At 47.7% G+C, this 20,651-nt stretch overlaps 1 protein-coding gene across 7 annotated transcripts in view; it reads right to left on the minus strand.

Annotated features, from left to right (window-relative positions):
- Positions 1 to 20,651, minus strand: part of STAT6 (signal transducer and activator of transcription 6) — a 1,449,539-nt gene that overhangs the window by 251,526 nt on the left and 1,177,362 nt on the right. For all 7 annotated transcript variants that reach the window (XM_069653558.1, XM_069653564.1, XM_069653563.1 and 4 more), the window contains one exon: positions 13,647 to 13,783. In XM_069653558.1, the coding sequence (XP_069509659.1) occupies positions 13,647 to 13,783 (137 nt within the window). The remainder of the gene's footprint in view (positions 1 to 13,646; positions 13,784 to 20,651) is intronic.

Genomic DNA, 20,651 nt, shown 5'->3' on the forward strand with positions numbered 1-20,651 from the left:
CACAGAACCAAAGGAGATATATGCAATAGTCGAATTAAAAGAGGAACTGTTTATTTCTGAATATGAGAAAACCTAGCATGCGCGTAAAACAGGTAGCTGCACGTGCATAAGTAGTCCTGGCAGGGGAGTATACCAGGCAGTTGCAAATCTGCAGGAAGTCCCAAGAAAGTACTGTTTGTGTTGAACCAGACGAGGAACCTTTGAAAGAGGAACTACAAGACTAAGGGGCTTTGTAACAAAGAGGAGAGTTGTACACCAAAAACCTGTTAAACAAAGAATCATTGGCATAGTGTTCAAGAATCCAGGGGAAGGGATTCACCCTCTGGAACCAAGGTGCTTTTACCTTGGAGAGCTTTTATGTTGATTGTAAACCAAGAAAGACAACAACTGTAACAATATTGGCGTTAAAGAAGACTCCAGGGAAAGTAAAAAAAACAAGGCTTGCTACTCTTGGTGAAATTTGTATTGAACGGATTACTCTGAGACAAAGTCCAGGGAAGGGAACTACCCTGGAACAAAAATCTTGTTTTGACTTTGTAATACCTAGGTATTTGAATTTGGAAGAGAAACCGGGGGAAGGGAGTCATCCATCGGAACCAAGGTCCTTTTACCTTGGAGAACTTTGAAGTTGGAGATGTTTTTCCTTTATGAACTCTTGTTGCAATCAACAGGTTAAAGATAGTTCCCCTTTCCACCTTATAATTTGGTTTGTAGTGTGAGGATCAGGATAGAACATTTTGGACACAAGGGCAGTTCTGATTTTGACACAGACAGATCCTTAGTTTTGGATAAGTAGGGAAATAATTACTCTTACAGTAGGGTCAGAGAGGCCTTTTCCCAAACCACTTGATGTTAATAAACGTCTTTAACCACAAACATGACAACTTTGTTTGCGTCTTTTCATTTCTGACTCGTCACACTGTATATATAAAATATACCTGTATTTGTACATATATCAGTGTATAAGTGTTTCTTTGGACCATATGTATGCTACACATTCTTTGTACCATCCTACAGCCCTCTCTGCCTTGTAAAATGAGCCTGGCTGTTCTACCATAGCTACCATTATACTGTGTAGTATATGCCTGTACTAAGAGTTGGAGTTCTGTATTGCCCTAGATATAGTTTTATGAAGTTCTTTGGGTGGACATTAGAAAATATGTCCTAACAAAGCTGCTCTCCAGAGGGCTTTTGCAATGACAAAGATTGTGCATGTGTGTGGGCCAGTTATTACTATGGATAATGATGTTGTCTAAATAAGCCCTAGAGAAGCTAGAATAAGGTCTTACGATTTTGTCAATCAATCATTGTTACCTGGCAGGAGCACCGTTCAACCCAAAAGGCAGTACCTTACATTGAAAAGGCCCCTTAGGGGTAGAAAAGGCGTTGTTTCCCCACACTGGACCTTTGGTGGATCTGAGCTTCTCAATGAGTTGATCAATCCTGGCCATAGGGTAATTGTCAAAGGCGGAGATGGAATTTTACTTTCTGAAGTCCATACAAATTCTCCAAGACCTATCTGGTTTTGCTAGGAGGACAGTAGGAGATGACCAATGACTCTCTGAGGGCTCTATGATATTGGCCTTGAGCATCTCTGGTGTTCGGCCTCAATATTGTTCTTCCTGGCCTCTGGGATTCTGTAAGGCTTTAGGTTTACTGTCTGTCGAACTAGGGTCTGGATATAATGAAAGAATTGTATAATTTGCCAGGTTTTTCCGATAAGACCTCTGGAAATTTATCTAAAAGCTTGTGGAGGTCTTCCTGTTGGGAAAGTGGAAGATTAGGGATTAGTTGTTGGTTGGGGGTCAGAGGGCCATGGTTACCACTGTCTCCTCCTCAGGGTCGACCTTCCACATTTTCAATAGGTTGACCTAGGTTTTCTGTCCTCTGTCATGTTGAGTCACTATATAATGCAAGGGGTCAAAAATGTGAGGCGGACAACTTTATGAAGATTTTTCAAAAGATATTTTATTAACTCAAAAAGGTTGGATAAATGCCTCAATGTCCCTACCCCGATGAGGATTTCCCAGCATAAAATAAACTTAAGATAAACACTCTAACAAACGGTTTATGTCCCCCACACTAGTGCACACAAATCAATAAGGTAATATATGGAAACACAAAATATAATAGTTAGATTCACAATCAGATATTCGTCTCTCCTTATGATTTGGATGAATTCCCATTTGCCAGATTCACGCAGGATTCTGTTCAGCAGTTCAAAAAAGATAAGGAAATCCTCTCTTGTAATAAAGTAACAACTCAGTTCATTTAGCCCCAACCTGACAACAAAAGTTCCAACACAGTTCTGTTTCATTACACTTGACTTTAACCAATAGTTCAACAGTGATTTTACACCTCTTTACCTTTGGTAATGTGGGTTTAAGCCACCTTCTGAACTTCTTTTTATTTGGGCAATAGGTTTTGCAACCATTGAGACTTTCATTTTCCCCTTCTTGTCTTAGGCCATGGTTGTTCGCTCACCTTGGAGTGAGATTGAAGAGGGACATGCACGACGAACGTAGAGGCATACGAACGGCATCCTGCATACACTCGCAGAAGTTTTAGAGGAGAGGCACTGAGCATTGAACGCGGTAGACTGCACAAGCCGATACTTTGTTTTTTCTTGACACAGCTTTACACGCTTTTAAAGCTGCCCGGGTAAATGGGCAAGGGATTGTTTGCAACTATACAGAGCTACTAACCCCGACGATGGACCGAGGGTCCAAAATGTATTGGCATTTGTAGCTTATATTGGCAAAGGCTGTTTAATACATTTGGTGTTTTGTGAATAACTACAAATCGTTTGGAGTATTATTTGGAATATGATTTAAATTAAAAAAGAAAGTTGTATATAAGAGTTTCCAATACCTTGCAATTAATGCCAAATTTAGTCCTGAGACTAGAATAAAGGGTGTGCGAACCCGCACCAAAGGTAACATACCTTGGTCCACGGTGCTGTTCGCTCACCCTTGCCTGGTTATAGTTCTTTTTTGGCTTAGGCTATAGTTGTTTAAACTAGTTTCTCGCCTTATTGCCCCCGCCTTTTATTGTCCTCTAATCAAACCAAAATACATACAATCACACCCTTCTGGTCTGGTGATTATGTTCTTATTATTCCACTTACTCTTTTTACAGTCAGCTTACTTTACACAATAATGGTTAGTTTGCTTTAGTTCAGTTCAGCATTCCAAATGATGTTCTTGTTGGAATTCCACGCTGCTGGAGTTACTCCTAGGTTTTAGGCACCCGGTCTTGGCAAGCAAGCGGTTTCTTTGTCAATTTACGGGTCTGGCTTCAGCGTCCGTTCTCCTCGCTGTCTCCAGGTCCTCTGCTGATGCTTTCCTTCATGGCCTGGAATTCTCGGCTTCCCAGCTTACTGCGGCTCACACCAGTCACTAGAGGAGCTCACCTTGCTCCCACGGCTCGTCTTCCACTGGAGCCCGACTGACAAATGCTGCGCAACCTCTGCAGATGGTCTTCAGGGGGAAAGCCACCAACTAAAGCTTCCCACTGCACTACCACTACGTTCACGGTCTGGAACGGCAAAGACCCTCTCAGGACTGACATCCACTCGATGCACCACGATGGTCCCAGCTTTTCTTCTGCCACGTGGAGGTATTACAATTACTCCACCTTCTACTACTGCTCTCCTCCATGGCCTGCACCTGAGGGGGCCTTTTATGCCTCTCAGTCTACGTCAGGTGCGGGTCATTACCACAAATAAGCTGTGCTTTGCAGTCTTGGGCCTCTGAAGCCCTCTTCATTGTCCCAGTACTTTGGGAATTGTGGGACCTGTTGTGGTACACAACATGAAAAGTTTTTCTAACAGGAATAATAATGTCACAGTCATCTCTTTCCTTAATTATATTTCTCAGAGGGATATCATAAGAATTCAATGGGGAACTTGGCTTGACAGAGGAAGGAACAAGTTACTTACCTGTAACTGTTGTTCTCCAGCATGGGTCTGGCATGGATTCACATGCTCATGAATATTGTCCGTCGTCAGGCTGGGAATCCTCGGTAAAGAAAAAATCAGTATCAGTTTCGTTTCTGATCGGTCTTTCTTAGTAGTAACCAATCACTGGTCTCTGAGTCATACTGTCCCCAGCCAATGACTGCCCTCTCCCTAAGCCCCGCCCTTTGCAGCCATCCTCAGATTTGGTAGCACGTAAAGTGGCAGTATGACCAAGTGAAGAGCCACAGAGGGGAAGGAGGGAGGGTTTGCATGTGAATCCATGCCAGACCCATGCTGGAGAACAACAGTTACAGGTAAGTAACTTGTTCCTTCTCCAGCATGGGGTCTGGCAGGGATTCACATGCTCATGAACATAAGAATACATAGCAGTACACATGCACAACCACGGGAGGTGGCAAGGCTCAACATTAAGCATTACATAAAACTCAACATTAAGCATCTCTTACCTCGTCACCAGGCTCACCTTAAGCGAACAGGTTGCGCAGCACTGCCTGGATGACTCTTGACCCTCCCTGGAATCCAGGTCGACGCAGTAGAATCTCATGAAGGTGTGCGTCGACCTCCACGTAGCAGCCCTGCAGATGTCCAGCAGGGGCACACCAGACAAGAACGCTGTGGTAGCAGTGACCGCTCTGGTCGAATGGGCTCTCGGACGGCCGGGCAACGGTCGGTTTGCCAACCGATGACAGTGCATGATGCAGCCGGAGAGCGATCTGGAAATGGAAGCCTTCGAGAGAGCCTTCCCTTGGTTCACAGGTCCAAAGTTCACAAACAGCTGTGATGTCTTCCGAAAACTCTTCGTTCGGTCAAAGTAGAACTTCAGCGCTCTAGCTACATCCAGCGAGTGCAAAATCCTCTCGGCCGCCGACGAAGGCGACGGGAAAAAGACTAGCAACAACAAGAGCTCATCGAGATGGAAATCCGACGCCAGCTTGGGCATGAAGGAGGGGTGCGTCCTCAGCACTACCCTCGTCTCGTTGAAAGTCAAGTATGGAGGCTTGCAGGATAGGGCCTGAATCTCTCCCACGCGTCGTGCAGAGGTGATGGCCACAAGGAATGCTGTCTTCTACGACAGGAACTTCAACGGAGCCGAATGCAAGGGCTCGAATGGTGGGCCCATGAGCCTGGTCAGCACCACGTTGAGCTCCCACGCTGGGGCTGGAGCCTTCACCGGCGGGAACGCTCGAAACAGTCCTTTCATAAACTCCTTCACCAGGCGATGAGACCACAGGGACGACCATCCTGCAGTTCTGGTGTATCGGGAAATCACTGCCAGATGTATCTTGATGGAAGCATGAGCTAGTCCAGCTTTGGCCAGCGACAGTAAGTATGGTAGCACTTGAGGGGCTGTAATCCGTAGAGGGTTAATCGTCTGTTCACGGCAACAGGCAGAGAACCTCTTCCACTTCTGTCCGTAGCACTTGAGAGTTGAGGACGCCCTGGCCTTTCAAAGAACCTCTCTGCAGTCAACCGGGATATCGTACCCTCCAAACTCTAGTGCTGCAGGAGCCAGGCCTGCAAGTTCAGAGACTCCGGGTCGTGATGAAGAATGGTGCCTCCTTCTCTGAAGAGAAGATCTGCGACCGTCGACAGATTGACTAGTGGGGACGCTGACAAGTCCAGAAGGTCCGGGAACCATATCTGTCTCGGCCACCTCGGTGCGACGAGGATCATCCTGCACCGGGACCTCTTGAGTTGGTTGATGAGCCTGAGCAGCAACAGCAACTGAGGGAACGCGTACAGGAACAGGCCATCCCAGGGGAACGAGAAAGCATCGTCCATGCTCCTCGGCTGGGGGAACCTGCTGGTGAACCTCTGGCCTTTGAAGTTCGTCGCTAACAGGTCAATTTGGGGCTTGCCCCATCGCCGGAAGAGTTGATCCAATTGATCCTGGCGTAGTTCCCACTTGTGGCACGAGCGCAGCTCCCTGCTGAGTGAGTCGGCGATGGTGTTCTTTATCCCTGCTAGATGAAAAGGTACCAGAAACATTCCCTGGGCAACAGCCCAGTGCCACAGATCCTGGGCTTCCTTGGACAGGGCTGGGGATCTGGTTCCTCCCTGCTTCCGGATGTAGAACATCGTGGTGGTGTTGTCGGTGAAGATCCTCACCACTTTGCACTTAAGGGACAGGAGTAATGACTTGAGGGCCCAGAACACTGCCCGGAGCTCCAGTATGTTGATGTGGAGCAGCCTCTCCTCCAGGAGCCACAGGCCTTTCGCGTGAAGATCTCCGGTGTCCGCTCCCCACCCCTCCAGGGAGGCATCCGTCCTCACCGTCACCTGGTATGCTGGGGTCTGAAAGTCTGCCCACCGCGAGATGCGCGCGGATGCCCCACCATCGAATTGCTTGGCGGAATACTTTGTTGAGCAAGATCTTGTCCTCGAAGCTGCCTGTCGCTTCCATCCAACGGGAGTCGAGGAACTCCTGCAGAGGGCGCATACGAAGCCTGCACAGGTGCACCAGATAGATGCAAGAGGACATCATCCCAAGAAGGGACTTGATGGACCTCACTCTGGCCATGTCCGTGGCCAGCAGACGCTGTACCTTGCCTAGGATGGCCTGTGTTCTTTCCTCCAAAGGCGAGGCCAATCGCGCCACTGTATCGAGCTTGAAACAGCGCAACCTGCGACGGAACCAGGTGGGATTTGGGGAAGTTGATGGAGAATCCCAGGTCCATGAGCAGCCGTCTTTGCTGTGTGTTCGACGGCGAGTTTCCTTGTCCCTGTTGGGATGAGCCAGTCGTCCAGGTAGGGGTAGACGTGGATCCCCTGCAGGCGCAGCCGTGCCGCAACTGGTGCCAGGAACTTGGTGAACACCCTGGGTGCTGACTTCAATCCGAACGGGAGGGCCTTGAACTGGTAGCGCCGCCCTTGGACTACGAACCTGAGAAACTTTCGGTGTCCTTTTAGGATGGGGATGTGAAAGTACGCATCCTCCAAATCCAATGACGATAGGAAGTTGCCTTCCTCCAGCTGGCCCAGCACGTGCTGGAGGGTGACCATCCAGAACTTCTGTGCCTTGATGTATTTGTTTAGCCGACGCAAGTCCAGGATGGGACGCCAACCTCCTGTCTTCTTCCTGACGAGGAAGTATCTTGAGTATACTCCGGAGCCCCGGAGCCTCTTTGGAACGAGCTTGATGGCTCCTTTATTGAGCATTGCCCTTATCTCTAACAGCAGTTGAGGGACGTGGTTTTCCTTCCTGGCCACAGGAAGAATTTGAGGGCACTTCTTTAGAAATTCGAGAGTGTGCCCGTGGGCCAGGGCATCCAGCACCCAACCGTCGGTGGAGATGGACTCCCACATGCTGGCGAACTTCGCCAGCCGGCCTCCCACCGGGGTGCTTCTACGGGGGCCCGACGCAATGGCCGGTTCAGTCTTGCTTGGAAGCAGCCTTGCCTCCTTGGCCACGCTGGTGGCGACGGCGAGATCCACCTGACTTGCCTCGTCCTCTGTAGGCTTCTTGTGACGAGGAGCGGGCCACCTGACGGTAGGTCGAAGAGCCTCTGCCGAATCCTTTGGAGGCAATTGCTTGCCTCGGGAGTTCCGAAAGGGCGGCCGCCGTTGCTGCAGAACTCCCAAGGCCCGAGCCATCTCTGTGTCGGTCTTGATGGCCTGCAGCGACTCATCCACAGTCTTTCCAAACAGATTGTTCCCGTCGAAGGGCATGTCCAAAACCTTGGCTTGCACGTCCTGGCAGAAATCCATCGCCTTGAGCCACCCCTGCCGTCGAAGGCAAATGCTGTTGCCCAACTGGTGGAAACCGGTGTCGGCAATGTCCGTGGCCACAGTTATGGCGTGGTCCGACGCCACCTCACCCTCCAGTAGGATCGCCGAGGCCTCTGCCCTCTTGTCGTCCAGGAGGAAGTCCAACAGGGGGGCGATCTTGTACCACAATTCCCTGTCGTAGCGGGCCACAATCGCTAGGAAGTTGGCCGCCTTAATCGTCCCACGGCATCCAGCTTCTTTCCCTCGCCGTCCGGTGGGGATGTTGAAGATGAAGCCGATGCCCCCCCTGCTTTCTTCTTGGCCGCTGCTGAGACGACCGAATCCAGGGTGGGCTGTGCCCTAAGGAACAACGGGGCGGCGTCGGGGACCCGGTACTTGTTCTCGTACCGGTGCCTCTTGGCAGGTGTTGTGGACTGGTTCTTGAGGAGGGCAAGTCCCTCGTCCCAGATGTCATCCAGCAACGGCACCACGAGGACTGTTTTCCTCTTGGCCTCGGCCGTTGGTAGACGAAGCCTTCCTTCTTCTCTTCAGGGCAGAGCTGAAAAAGCTCAGATGCCCTGGCAATCATTGCGTGGAAGGAGCCAATCTCGTCAGGCGGGGACACTCGAGGAATCGGAGACGGTAAGCCAGTCCCCTCGTCACCGCCGTTGTCATCTGTCCCCATCGTGGCCGTGTCTGTTCCCGTGTCATCCCTCGGGATCGGGGAAGGCAACAAAGTCCTCCTCTTGTTTGGAGGGCTTCCCGACAGGCCCGGTACAGTTGGGTCGTCCGTCGGGGGTAGTGGCAGTCTCGTCCTTATCTACGTGCATAAGGCTTGGATTGCCGTCAAAATGGCCGCCGAGTTCTCCTGAGGCTCGGGTTGCGACGGGTGTGCCGGGAGCGATGGTTGTTCCTCCACGGGAACCTCGTCATCGTTGCCACTCTCGCTCTCGTCGTCCCCCTCCTCGGGATCCTCCCGTGGGACCGGGCCTCTTCCAAATTCTCGGTCAGTTCCTCCTCAGAGGTCGTGTCTGTAACGGCCACTGGCCCCCCCTCTTTTTCCACCGGGGTCTTCTCGATAGGCTTAAAAGAGGATTCCCTCCACAGAGGCAGGGAAACCCTGGGCCCGAGGTCGCCTCCACTGGGATAGCCTCCACAGGCTTTGCCAAGGCCGCAGTGACTCCCTCGATAGAGGCCTTAGTCGGGTGAATCAAGGCCTTCACCACCTTTGACGCGCTTGAGGCCTTAACCTTAGGGGGAGGGTCACTGCCTCCCTCCCTCTCAGCCGGTTCCTTCGAGATCGACGGGGCCTCTCTAGACGCTTAGATTTTTTCTTCCCCGAGCCAGAGCGTTGGCTCGTGGTTGATGGCGTCGGTGAAGGTGCACCCTGCTTGGCAGCCGAGGAGCCTGACCGTTCGGCGCTCCCAGTGCCCGCGGACTAGCAGTGCTTTACCTTCTGTTGGGCCCCTATCGCCGGGGCGCCCTCACAGGAATTAGAAGACCGCTCAGACTTTTTCTTCTTCTTCTCACCTGCTGGGCTCTTGCCTTCCAGCCAGTTGGAGAGACGGGTCCGACGATCCCTCATAGTCCGATTCGACATGTTCATGCAAAACGCGCAGTCCTTCTCCACGTGCGTTTTGTCCTCGTAGAGGCAGTAAAGGCATTTCGAATTCTCGTCCTCCTTGAACACATTTTGTAGGTTGCATCCAGGGCAGATCTTGAACAGTTTGCCGGGAGTCGAGCTTCCCTTCTCCTGGGCCATGTTCTTCTCGTCCGCGAGGTAGGCCTCAGAAACTTTGGGAATCCTCCAAGAAGCATAACACGATGAAAACTTCACCCTTGAGGAGCGTAGATAAATCCGGAATGGGTCCCCGTTGATCGGAAGTAGAAACGGTTGAGCTTGAGGCTCGATTAAACTGGAAAATTAGGTAAATCTCTTTGGAAAAGCGCAAAACGCAGTAAAAGCTCGAGAGCTATAGCACGAGGACTCCCAACACTTGAACATGCGGTAAAAATCTGAGGGTGGCTACCAGGGGCGGGGCTTAGGGAGAGGGCAGTCATTGGCTAGGGACAGTATGACCCAGAGACCAGTGATTGGTTACTACTTAGAAAGACAGATCAGAAACGAAACTGATACTGATTCTTTCTTTACCGAGGATTCCCAGCCGGACGACGGGGAATATTCATGAGCATGTGACTCCATGCCAGACCCCATGCTGGAGAATGAGGATTTTCTAGATTTAATTTGGAGCTATTTAAAGACTCATCTTTGCTATTCCTCCAACTGTCATGGGAGATTTCACCTCTATGTAGGTCTATGATTTTAAGAGGTGTTTCATTCCTCCCGATACATGGGTAGTTATTGTATCACCCACATTAAGACAATCATCTTGAGAAACGATGAACTCTCTCTGACAGCGAGCCATTATATACTTTGGTATCATGGATATTTCCTCCCTAGAGGAAGACAAATACTGCGTCTCGTTCCCCAGAGGCCTTTCGCCTCCCAGGTGATCCTCCCAGCTAATACCACTGCCAAGGTTAGAATCAGGAAGTGTCTGCCTTTGCCAGGCCACCTCAGAGGAGACTTTAGGCAGGGTCATTGTGAGGACTCAGTAGGATTCATCACAATAGTTTACTGGACCCTTCTTTTCAAGGATTTTATAGGGGCTGAACCACTTGGATATCATTTTGTTCTCGGAGGTGCAAAGGAGAACAAGCACAGATTACCCAATGGAAAAAGACCTGGCAACCGCTTGTCTGTCAGTGTCTGTCATTTATGGATTTCTGATGCTCCTCTGCCCTACCCAGGTGAAGTTTGACAATGTCGCTTTGAGCATCCATAAGGGATTTTAACTTTTGGGGTGTCTGGAAAATGACAGACAGCCCAGCATGGTTTCTTCTATTTCCTTCCAGGTCTCCTTCAACATGTCTAATATGCCTTGAGGTTCTTGCCCATAGAGTAATTCAAATGGTCAACAGCCTAGAGACGGCTGAAGGGTTTTGCTGACTAAAAATAGTGAACATGGAATCATAATGTCCCAATCTCTTCCATCGGTTTCTACCAACTTATAATGATAATAATAACTTGTTGAGAATACTTTTCAGTGTTTGATTAAACCTTTCAGTTTGTGAATGATAAACAGAGGTCTGCAGGGTTTTGAGATGCTGAAAATCTTTTACGTCACGCATGATCTTCGACATAAAAGTAGTACTCTGGTTAGTGAGGATTTCTTTAGGAAACCCTACTCTCGATAGAAAAGGAAGGAGATGTTTTAGGATCTGCAGACTAGTTTTGTTCCAGAGAGGAGAGGTTTCAGGGTATTGGGTGGCAAAGTCAATGATCACTAATTTTATATTTGTTCCCCAATTTTGATGGTTCTAATGAGCCCACTCTATCCATGGCTATTCTAGAGGGGGAGATGTCAATAATGGGAAGCAGTTGTAATGGAGCAGGGGGAAACGGAGTGGCTTCAGCCTTCTGGCAGATTTTGCATAAAGCATCCTACATTATTTACGTCTGTGAATACTGCAGCCCAGTAAAACCGAAGGATCACTTAGCTTTGGGTCTTCCCTATCCCCTGTTGGGCAGCCGTGAGATGGGAGTGCGCAAGTTCCAGGACTAACCTTTGACGACGAGGGACCACCAGTTGTGCTCGGTGAAGTTCATCCTTTCCCACGTCTCCTTGGTACAATAGGACCTTTTCAGAAAGAGAAAGGGACCGGCTTGGCTACAACCATGCTCCTTCAATGTAAACATTGCAAAGGCGACCACTAGGTCCAGGTCATTCTTTTGAGCAAAAGCAAGATCGGGTAACGGGACCATTTCCTCCATTTCTCCCCTCTCAGATTCCTCTCTATTAAAGTCAGCTTCTTCAACACCCATTGATTCCCGTCTCTGTTTCAAGTAGGATTTCTGTTTCCTGGGGTCAAGGCTTTCTTGAGGATTCCCTGAGCTACGGCCTCCGCTTCCTAAACTAAATAGTCAGAGGTCCCATGGTTACGGAGGATAACATTTACTTCTACCCTATATATCAGGATCTATTACCTCAGCTGTAACATCTAGGCCATATCGCCAGGCTAATCCAGAATTACTTGCCAGCATGATGCAAGTGCCTGGTGGAGGGGAAAGACACAATCCTGTTGGTATTAAGGGTCGCTACCTTTGGGGGAATGGAGATGTTTTTCATGCTAAACAAGTCAAAACCATTAGAGTGGGGAGTGCCCAGGTAAGGAATTTTGACTTTCATTATAGTCTTTGTGTACAGGAGGGGTCCCCAGTCTATGTCGACTCGCCTGCATCCCACGGCTATTTTTTGCCCGTAGGGTGGCATTATTACCTCCAGCTCCTAGGTAATTCCGCCAACCCACCGGCAAAGTTGTACTTGGCAGATGAAGAAATGTGCCATTATATGTACATACTGGAACTTTAATTCTGGACCAGCCAAGTTATAATGAGAACCATTATGTGTTTAAATAAAGAAAATTAGATATAAGCAGTGAACTGCGCCAATTGACAATAATACAATAATAATTGAATTATGTTTTTAATTCCATTCCACAGCCTGACACGTGTTTCGAGCAAAGCTCTTTTTCAAAGGCGTTGAACCTTGTCCAAAGGAAACTTAATATTACTTGCGGTTGCAATAACCATTAATTAATTACAGCCTTCCGGCAACAACAATGTACAAAGAGAGAGTGCGCACTCTCTCTTTGTACATTGTTGTTGCCGGAAGGCTGTAATTAATTAATGGTTATTGCAACCGCAAGTAATATTAAGTTTCCTTTGGACAAGGTTCAACGCCTTTGAAAAAGAGCTTTGCTCGAAACACGTGTCAGGCTGTGGAATGGAATTAAAAACATAATTCAATTATTATTGTATTATTGTCAATTGGCGCAGTTCACTGCTTATATCTAATTTACTTCTTATCGAGGGTCCTTGGTCCGGGTTCCCTCACACTCTCATGTTGAACGCTGCCTTTTTAAACTTCTAACTCTTGTGCAGTTGCGCTGGTCGTTCACATAGGCCTTTGGACCATCTTGTTTTACTGTTTAAATAAAGACAATTAGAAGAGGTTGATTTTTAACCAAACAATTTTACATTGTCAATTAGATTGCATTATAACGTTATAGAAAGCAATTCTATCATTTGAGATTGAACTTTTGTATTCAACATTTTCACCATTCTATTTTTTAACATACAAGATTTTCACAGACAGGAACATCTAAAACATGAGGTCTTGTGCACAGGTAGTGTAGCATGTGGAGTGCTGCGGGGACCAAATTACAGAAACCAGTATCTGATGGAGAGCAGGTCTGATAACATTTCATTGGGAAGTTATCAAGTTCCTAAGCCAACATCTTACTCAGTAGAGCACACATACTCCAAGAGTGGATTGATGTTTGAAAGGCAAGACCTCAAAAGAGACGCCTGACCCTTGATGCCTAGTCAGGAGTATATGATCTTAAGCTGACTGGTGGGAAACATGCAGATTGTAGACCCTACATGCTTGTGGTCAATATGTGAGTGAGTTTGCGAACACTGTCACTGCAGGTGGTTGGATATGGGAGATTGATATAACACAAGTGGGTCGTAAACGCTGCATACACTGACCTGCAGAATTTGGACATGAAGAGTGAGGCACAAGGTAAGAAATGCCCTGTTGCTAAATGTCTTGGCGTGAGGAGTTTATCTAGATTGAGGAAGAGAACAACAGGGGTTGCAGTCTGTGGGGTTAGAAAGTGTTTGTATGCCAACTTTCTTCACACATTGTATCTTTCAAACATGCACAATCTCTGTACACTTAAAAGCAACATTAGAAACACTATGAATGTTACTGAGCTCATTCAGCATGAGGTCAGAGGCGCAATCAAAGAACTGTGCAGCAACCATCTTCACACAAACTCCCACGCTAGCTCCTACCCAGCCCAGGTGCTCCTTCATAATTCTTGAGCTTACCCTCTTGGTTTCGCAGGATGTGGGCGATAGTGATGCCCCCGATTTCAGAGTCGCTGAACCGGAGTAAAAAGGTGCCGTCTGGCTCTGAACAGAGGAGCTTCTGAACATACTGCTTGCTGATGAAACCGATTATGAGCCTGGGGGAGAATTCAGAGTTGGTTCATCTTAAAATCTTAGCTACTTCATTATTATTACATTCCAAACGAATAACACTAGACCAACTGTCCTAACAAGATTACTATGTTTGCATCGCAACACATTGTGAGCGAGGCACTTCAGAGTGCGAAGAGCAGAAGGGGGACCAGAGAAAAGAATGAAGTAGAAGGTGACTGATAGGAAATATTTTTTTTTACAACTTTCCCTCCAAGGTTTCCTATGGTGCATCATTATTTGTGCTCTGTTTTTGATCCTATTCTGACTTTTTGAAGGTAACTGATCAGTCCTTCTGACTTTCAGTGCTGGGAAACTTTGTTTCCCTTTTGAATTCTTATTGTTTTTACACTGTATACAGCACCTTCAGTGCAGTGCAATAGGGATACTTTTGTTTCATCCTACCTTTTTACACATATGGTTTTTGCTTGCTTTTATATGTGCCCAAAGACAAGCTGTTGGCAGCAGTTATACTTTTACAGTTTTTGCATTACTTTTATTGTGCACATTCACAGTGTTACAGTGTATGGCTCAAACAGGCTACTACTCTAAATATGCTGCGCCACAAGATATTTGCGTGTTCTTTGGCTATATCGGGTTTGGCCTTCTTCCTGTCTTCTTAGGTCAGGAAAATCCTTATAAGGTTATGCTCTGCATCTTTCACGGACCAGTGATCCTTTGTGTGTGGTGCCCAAGAAGCGGACTGGGTCAGTCTAGTCCCAGTCCACATCCCTGGTGCCAGAAAGTCTGCTTCTGGGGTGGATGTGAACCCAGTAGTTGTTCCTGATTGGACAACTACTGGCTGTTTGAATGGTATAAATCCTTATCATTGGTGGGCTTGGACTTGCTTCCAGTTAGGATTTTGGTTAAGAGGAGTCTTATGCAGCTATTCTTCATATCTACGTCCGAGCCAAGAATCCCTCAAAGAAGAGAAGACCGTTGATGACCCGAATGCAACTCCTGAAGTGGCCAAGCATCCTTTGCAGTGTCTGGTCCGGTGAAGCCATGCTCCTCTGCCTGATCGCGAAGACCCCGAGTGGTGCTTTAGCTCTTGGACTAGTGGGACCAGCTAGTCTCGACACCTTCTCAAGGATCCAATTCATCAGAGCTTTCGGGTGTGTCCCTACACTGCCCGGTGGACTGACAAGCTCTCTCGTGGGCTACCTTGCCAGAAGCTTTGCCGTTCCACAATCAAGTCTGGAGCTTTGGTAGTCGCCACAAGTTGCCTTTTCCCTGAATTCCCTGAATTCCAGCGTCCTATCTTCAAGGGAAAATGTCCTGTAGCAGCATGCAATTAGGTTGGTTTCTGTATTGAACTTCTTTTAATATGAAAATAATGTCGTCCTAATGGCCATTATAGCACAACAAATTCAGTAATGCTTTTTGTTTTCTCTCTCTTTTTTTCCTTTCTTTTGTTGTTTACATGCATTCATTTATTATTTCAAAATGGTATTCTTCTTATTTGGCACTACTGCAATTCACATGAACATCATGTTGTGTTTTTAATGTGTCTCTGCCTTACCGTTGTTCCTCCACTGTACAAAGAAATCAATTGTATGATTCATAATCAGTTTTGCCTTGAGGAAGCCCAAAAGGTGGTCGAAACACGTGTTGGCAAAGACTGGGCACAGAATAAGTCAAAACTGTGACTTACACACAGACTTCATATATGAACTTTGTATTTGTTTCTTAAAAACCTATTTGAGTGACAGCGCATCTCCTTGGAACAATAAGTTTGTTTTGTCCTAGAGTAGGTTGGGGTGACCTACAGTTCCTTAGGACTGGAGCAGTCTTTTTCTGCATTTTTAAAATCAGGTTGCTTTTTTAATCAATCACCCGAGCGCTCACTCACCTGCTACCCCGCAGGCTTTGTAGTACTACCTATTCGTTTAATTTTTCAGAGTTTTTTAAAGGCTAAAAATAAAGAATTTTTTAAAACTAACTGTCTAAACTGAATTATCGAGTGTGTTTTTTTGAGGGCCCCTAACACCATTCAGAGTTTGCTGAGACTAAGCCTTCACTGCTCTCCATGGCTACCTTGATTAGGTTTTGCCTAAACTCTGAGAGCTCCCTATTCAGATTCTAGAAATCCATCTCAACAGGGATCGTAAAAGATGTGGAGTAATGCCAATTCACCCTAGATTTCCTTCATAGCAAGTAGTCAAACATATACATGTTGGCAATAATCGTACAATCATTTAAAAAAAAAAACTTAAATTGTATTCTCATTTTGTCAAACAGTGTTCAGTTACAGCAAATATGACTTAAAACAAAACAACCACAATAACAATTGAAAAAATCTCCCCCAACCCACCAAAACGTAATAGATGCTTGCTTCAAAAAACAACCCAGAAACTGATGCACTTGAACTCAAATGATACCACTGTCAATACACATATGGCCAGGTGTGAACCAGCTCTACATGGGAGAAATTATTACATTATAAGTAGTTATATGCCCCAAGAAGTGGATTCTCCTCCCCTCCCTCCACTCCTCATCTCTCTGGGTTCCTGGACCTGCGGCCCACACCGACTTGGTGTACCACTCCACCCAACCTCCATTCTCAACATGTTTCCCACTTACCAATCAAAGGACCCCACTCTTAATGAAACTTTCCCACTTGATCATGTACAATGGGCGTCAGCCTCTCCATTGTTTACATGTCCATACGTTTCTGTTCACTGAGCACTTTACCCGGGGCTCCCGCAGACTTCCACATTTGCGCTAGTGATACCATGCCCGCCCGTAGCTTTGACTCCCACAGCCTCAGGAACCGCCCTTCTCCCACCCTCCACCCTCCACCGGAGGGACTCCCAGCAGGTTCTCATGGGGATCGGGGGGGGGGGCTAGGTCCAGGAATATCCCGGTGACTTTATTCATCCAACTGAGGACCTCTGCCCAATAGGTCTGTGGACAGAGCCAGGAAGAGCCCCAAAACATCCTAGACTGGGTCTCTGTGCCATCCATGGAGAAACTTAAAATTGTGCTCGATGGGGGATGTAACAGGTTACCCAGAAAGGCACTTGGAAAATCCTCGACCAGGTCTCCTCAGGGATTTCCTTCCAAAGCCAGTTCTCCAACCGATTGCTTAAAGTCTTGTTTATTCCCCACCTTGGCCGTGATCATGGCCCTATATAGTCACGCGAGGATTCCCTTACGACCCTCAGCTAAGGACAGCGCCACCTTAAATTAGGTCAAATTCCTAGACAGGTTACCATCCCACTTCCTGTCTGTTAGCAACCCTCTTAACCCAAGATATTCGAAGATGGACATCGCCTATTTCCCCACGACCTCAGACACGGCTTCATAGGTTATCAAGGCACCTTCCAAAAACAACTGTTCAACCCACACTACCCCTCTATCCGACTCGGTCTGGGAGAGACAAAAACACTTTTTCGTAAGGTCTACTGGGTGGCCCCACATCAAGGAGAGTGGGGAGGGCCAAGAGGACAAGTGACCATTAATCCTGGATTCTTTCCATACCGACCGCACAACCGCCAGGCTAGGATGAGATTGGAGCACCTCAGGAATCACACTCAATGGGGACCACAGATAATCCCTAACCTTCTCCGGGTGCGCAGTGACGTCCTCTAGAAAATTCCAATAATTGCCCAGATCGTCCCTCAAATATTCCACCAGCACCCTTGACTGGGCTGCCTAATAATAAGTGTTTAAGTCAGCGTAAGCAAACCATCCCCAGTCCCTAGGCAATGTTAGCATTTCGTGTTTAATCCTCTGGATTCTGTTCTGCCATACACATCAGGCCAGCATGCTTTTCAGCTCTCAGAGATACAGCTATGGGACAACTGTGGGCAGGCTCAAAAAGAGATAAGGCAACCCCAGGTAAACATTAATTTTAAGTGAAACCCTTCTCCTGAAGCGCAAGAGCACTTGGGGAGCCCGCCTTGCTAAGTCCTCCCTTAGCCTTGTGAGCATTGGAGTGTAGTTCAGGGAGAACAGCATTGCAAGATCACTTGGAATTTTGTCACCCAGATATGCAAGTATCACCATTTCAACCCTCATCCCCTCAACCCTCAACCCACATATAACACCCAAACTTTACCCAACACACTTAGAGTGGAGACTTCCATCACAGTCTTCAGGAAAGTGCTAAAAACCACACTGTTCAACTTACTATTCCTTCCCCCTTACTTGCCATCCCTTCCTCTCCCTCCCCTTCATTCCAGTATTCTGCATGTAACCAAGAATGTATTATGTACCTAAGCAGGCTGTCTTGTAAAAGCACCATGATGCCTCCGGGCTGCTGTGCGCTTTATAAATGTTAATAAACAAATAAATAAATTTCACTCCATTGTCCAAGCAGGACCCCTCCCGTCCAATCGGCATAACGCACGATTTGTGACCATTTATCTGGAGTCATGAAAAACGCCCGTATATCGTAATCAAGGCGATAGGCTCAGGCACTGATGAGTGCACACCAACTAGATATGCCAATGTATCGTCTGCAAATAAGCACAGCTTTAAGAATGTTTTCCTGCATTGAATCCCCTTGATCTTAGGGTTGTCACGGACCACACTTGCTTGAGGCTCAAGAGACATAGCATACAACAAGGGCGAGAGGGGGCACCCCTGCCTCGTTGCTTTGATCAATGTGAACGAGGCAGTAAAAGATCCAGTAATCAACACCAGGACTGTCGGGGAGTCAGACTGCCGCTATCCATCGCCACATGTGGGGCCTCACTTGAAACCTCTCCAGGTCTTGGAACATATAAGGCCATTCGACACAGTTAAATGCCTTTTCCGAGTCCAGAGATATCAACACTACATCAACATCCGCCCCTTACGCTTCATGCATCAGATCGATCGTCTTTCTTATGTTATCCGATCCTTGTCTACCATGGATAAACCCCACGTGATTCCCATGGACCAGTCTCTCAAGCACCCAACCCCGGAGTCTGGCTAATATCTTCACATCCGTATTAAGAAGAGATATAGGCCGGTAAGAGGAACACTCCCCCCAGGTCTCTCCCTAGCTTATGGATAACCACTATGATGGTGGTGAGCATTTAGCCGGGAAGAGCTTCCCCTTCCAACATTCTGTAAAAACCTTGGCCAGGTGCAGGGCAAGGAGAGACCGAAACATCTAGTAAAACATAACCAAGAATCTGTCATCCCCTTAATAGTGAGGGCCACCTCCTCCGGGGTGATCAGGTCGTCGATGGTATCTGCCGCAAGGCCATATAAACCCAGTAAACGTAGCGAGTCAAGGAACTGGGACGTTGTTTCACTATCTCAGGGGACTCAGAGGTATATAAGGCCTCGTAAAACTTGAAACTCCTCACCAATTACCCCCGGATCGAACAGGTCTCTGCACGTAAGATTCTTACTTTTGTTGACTAACTTAAGATTTCTACACCTCACTTAGGTGCCCTGCCAGGATTGTATCTGCCCTATCCCCTCTCTCCAGATACTTCTGTTTCAGGAAGGTTAACTTCTTCTCTGTATCTTGGATAAGCAGAGTCTTTAGCCGTGCTTTGCTGCCCGTTGCATCTTCAGACCTCCAACCCTACCCCCCCAGTGTAAGGCTCTCTATCGTCGACCGTAAATCCAACTCCTCCCTCCGTCTCTCTTGCTTTTTCTGTGCACCTAGGCCCATCAGTACCCATCTAATCAGGGCTTGAACCCCTCCAACACAAACCGCTGGCTGGTCTCCCCCCCCATCGTTAAACTCAAAGTATTGCTGAATGTGGGTTCGAAGCATCTGGGGTAGCACCTTTTCCTTTTTTCCTTCAACAGCAGGTTGTTGCACATCCATCTCCCCATGGCGGCTGTCGGCCCTCCCCACACCCTTCTCCAAGCACCACTGGGACTAAATCGTGGTCTGGTCACGGGACAGAGGGATGGTAACCGAGTGGACAAACCCTTCAAGGCTGCATCAACCAGGACTAGGTCAATTCTGGAGTAAGAGTCATGGACTTGAGAATAGAAAGTGAAGGGGTATTCTCCCCCAGAGTTAAACGTCGGAGCGTCTTCAACCCCCAGGTCTGCGTTAATGCTATGAAACTTCCTCGACTGGGACTGCTCAGTGTTTGAGGCCTGAAATACTTCCCCAACACACCTGGCCTTCAGTCCTGGCGAACCCCTTCCCACCAAAAAGAGGCAGGTCTATGTTGGCTCTCTTTAATTCCCGGAGCATCAGAGACCGTTTTGTGTGGGGGGTCAGACCCTAGACATTAAGAGACCCCACCACCAAGTCCACTTTCACATCAGCCAGTAAAAAAACATTAGATTCTCAATGCTGGTCACACCTGGGCACCTGATATGCAGACAAGCCAAACATATGTCCCACAAGGGGTAATCATCAAGCTGTGCAGGCTCCCTCTCCCCAAACCAATAACCAACTACAATCACACCACCAATCATTTCTGTTACCTCCCACCCAACTCGACACACACCCCCCGTAAACTCCCCCAAGCGTCCAGTCCCGCCCAGTTACCATGACTGGCATAGGACTGAACCATCAGGAATATCCTGCTCCACCGGGTCATACTCCGTAGGTTCAAACTATGAAGAGCCCACCCTCCCACCTCCTTAGCACCACTGCAGCCCCGGAGAGCTGCTTGCCTCCCCATTGCCAACCTCAAGAAACTCATAATAGCTCAAAATTGGACACCCCTTCCCCCATCCACCCCACTGTGCTCATACCCCACCTTGTATCAATCACACCAATATATTGTGAGCAACTAGCTCAATTAAAAAAACAGAACATGCACCGACAGGATTTCAGAAATTCCGGGAATGTGCCCCCTCCCCTCTCTTCTCAAACTGCCAACTCAAAAGAACATTGTGCATAATCCCCCACTCAGGGTCCCCGCTCGCACTTTAGTAGAAAAG

This window comes from Ambystoma mexicanum, chromosome 3q (genome assembly GCF_040938575.1).
Source record: "Ambystoma mexicanum isolate Mex_15411 chromosome 3q, UKY_AmexF1_1, whole genome shotgun sequence".
Classification (NCBI taxonomy): Eukaryota; Metazoa; Chordata; class Amphibia; order Caudata; family Ambystomatidae; genus Ambystoma; species Ambystoma mexicanum.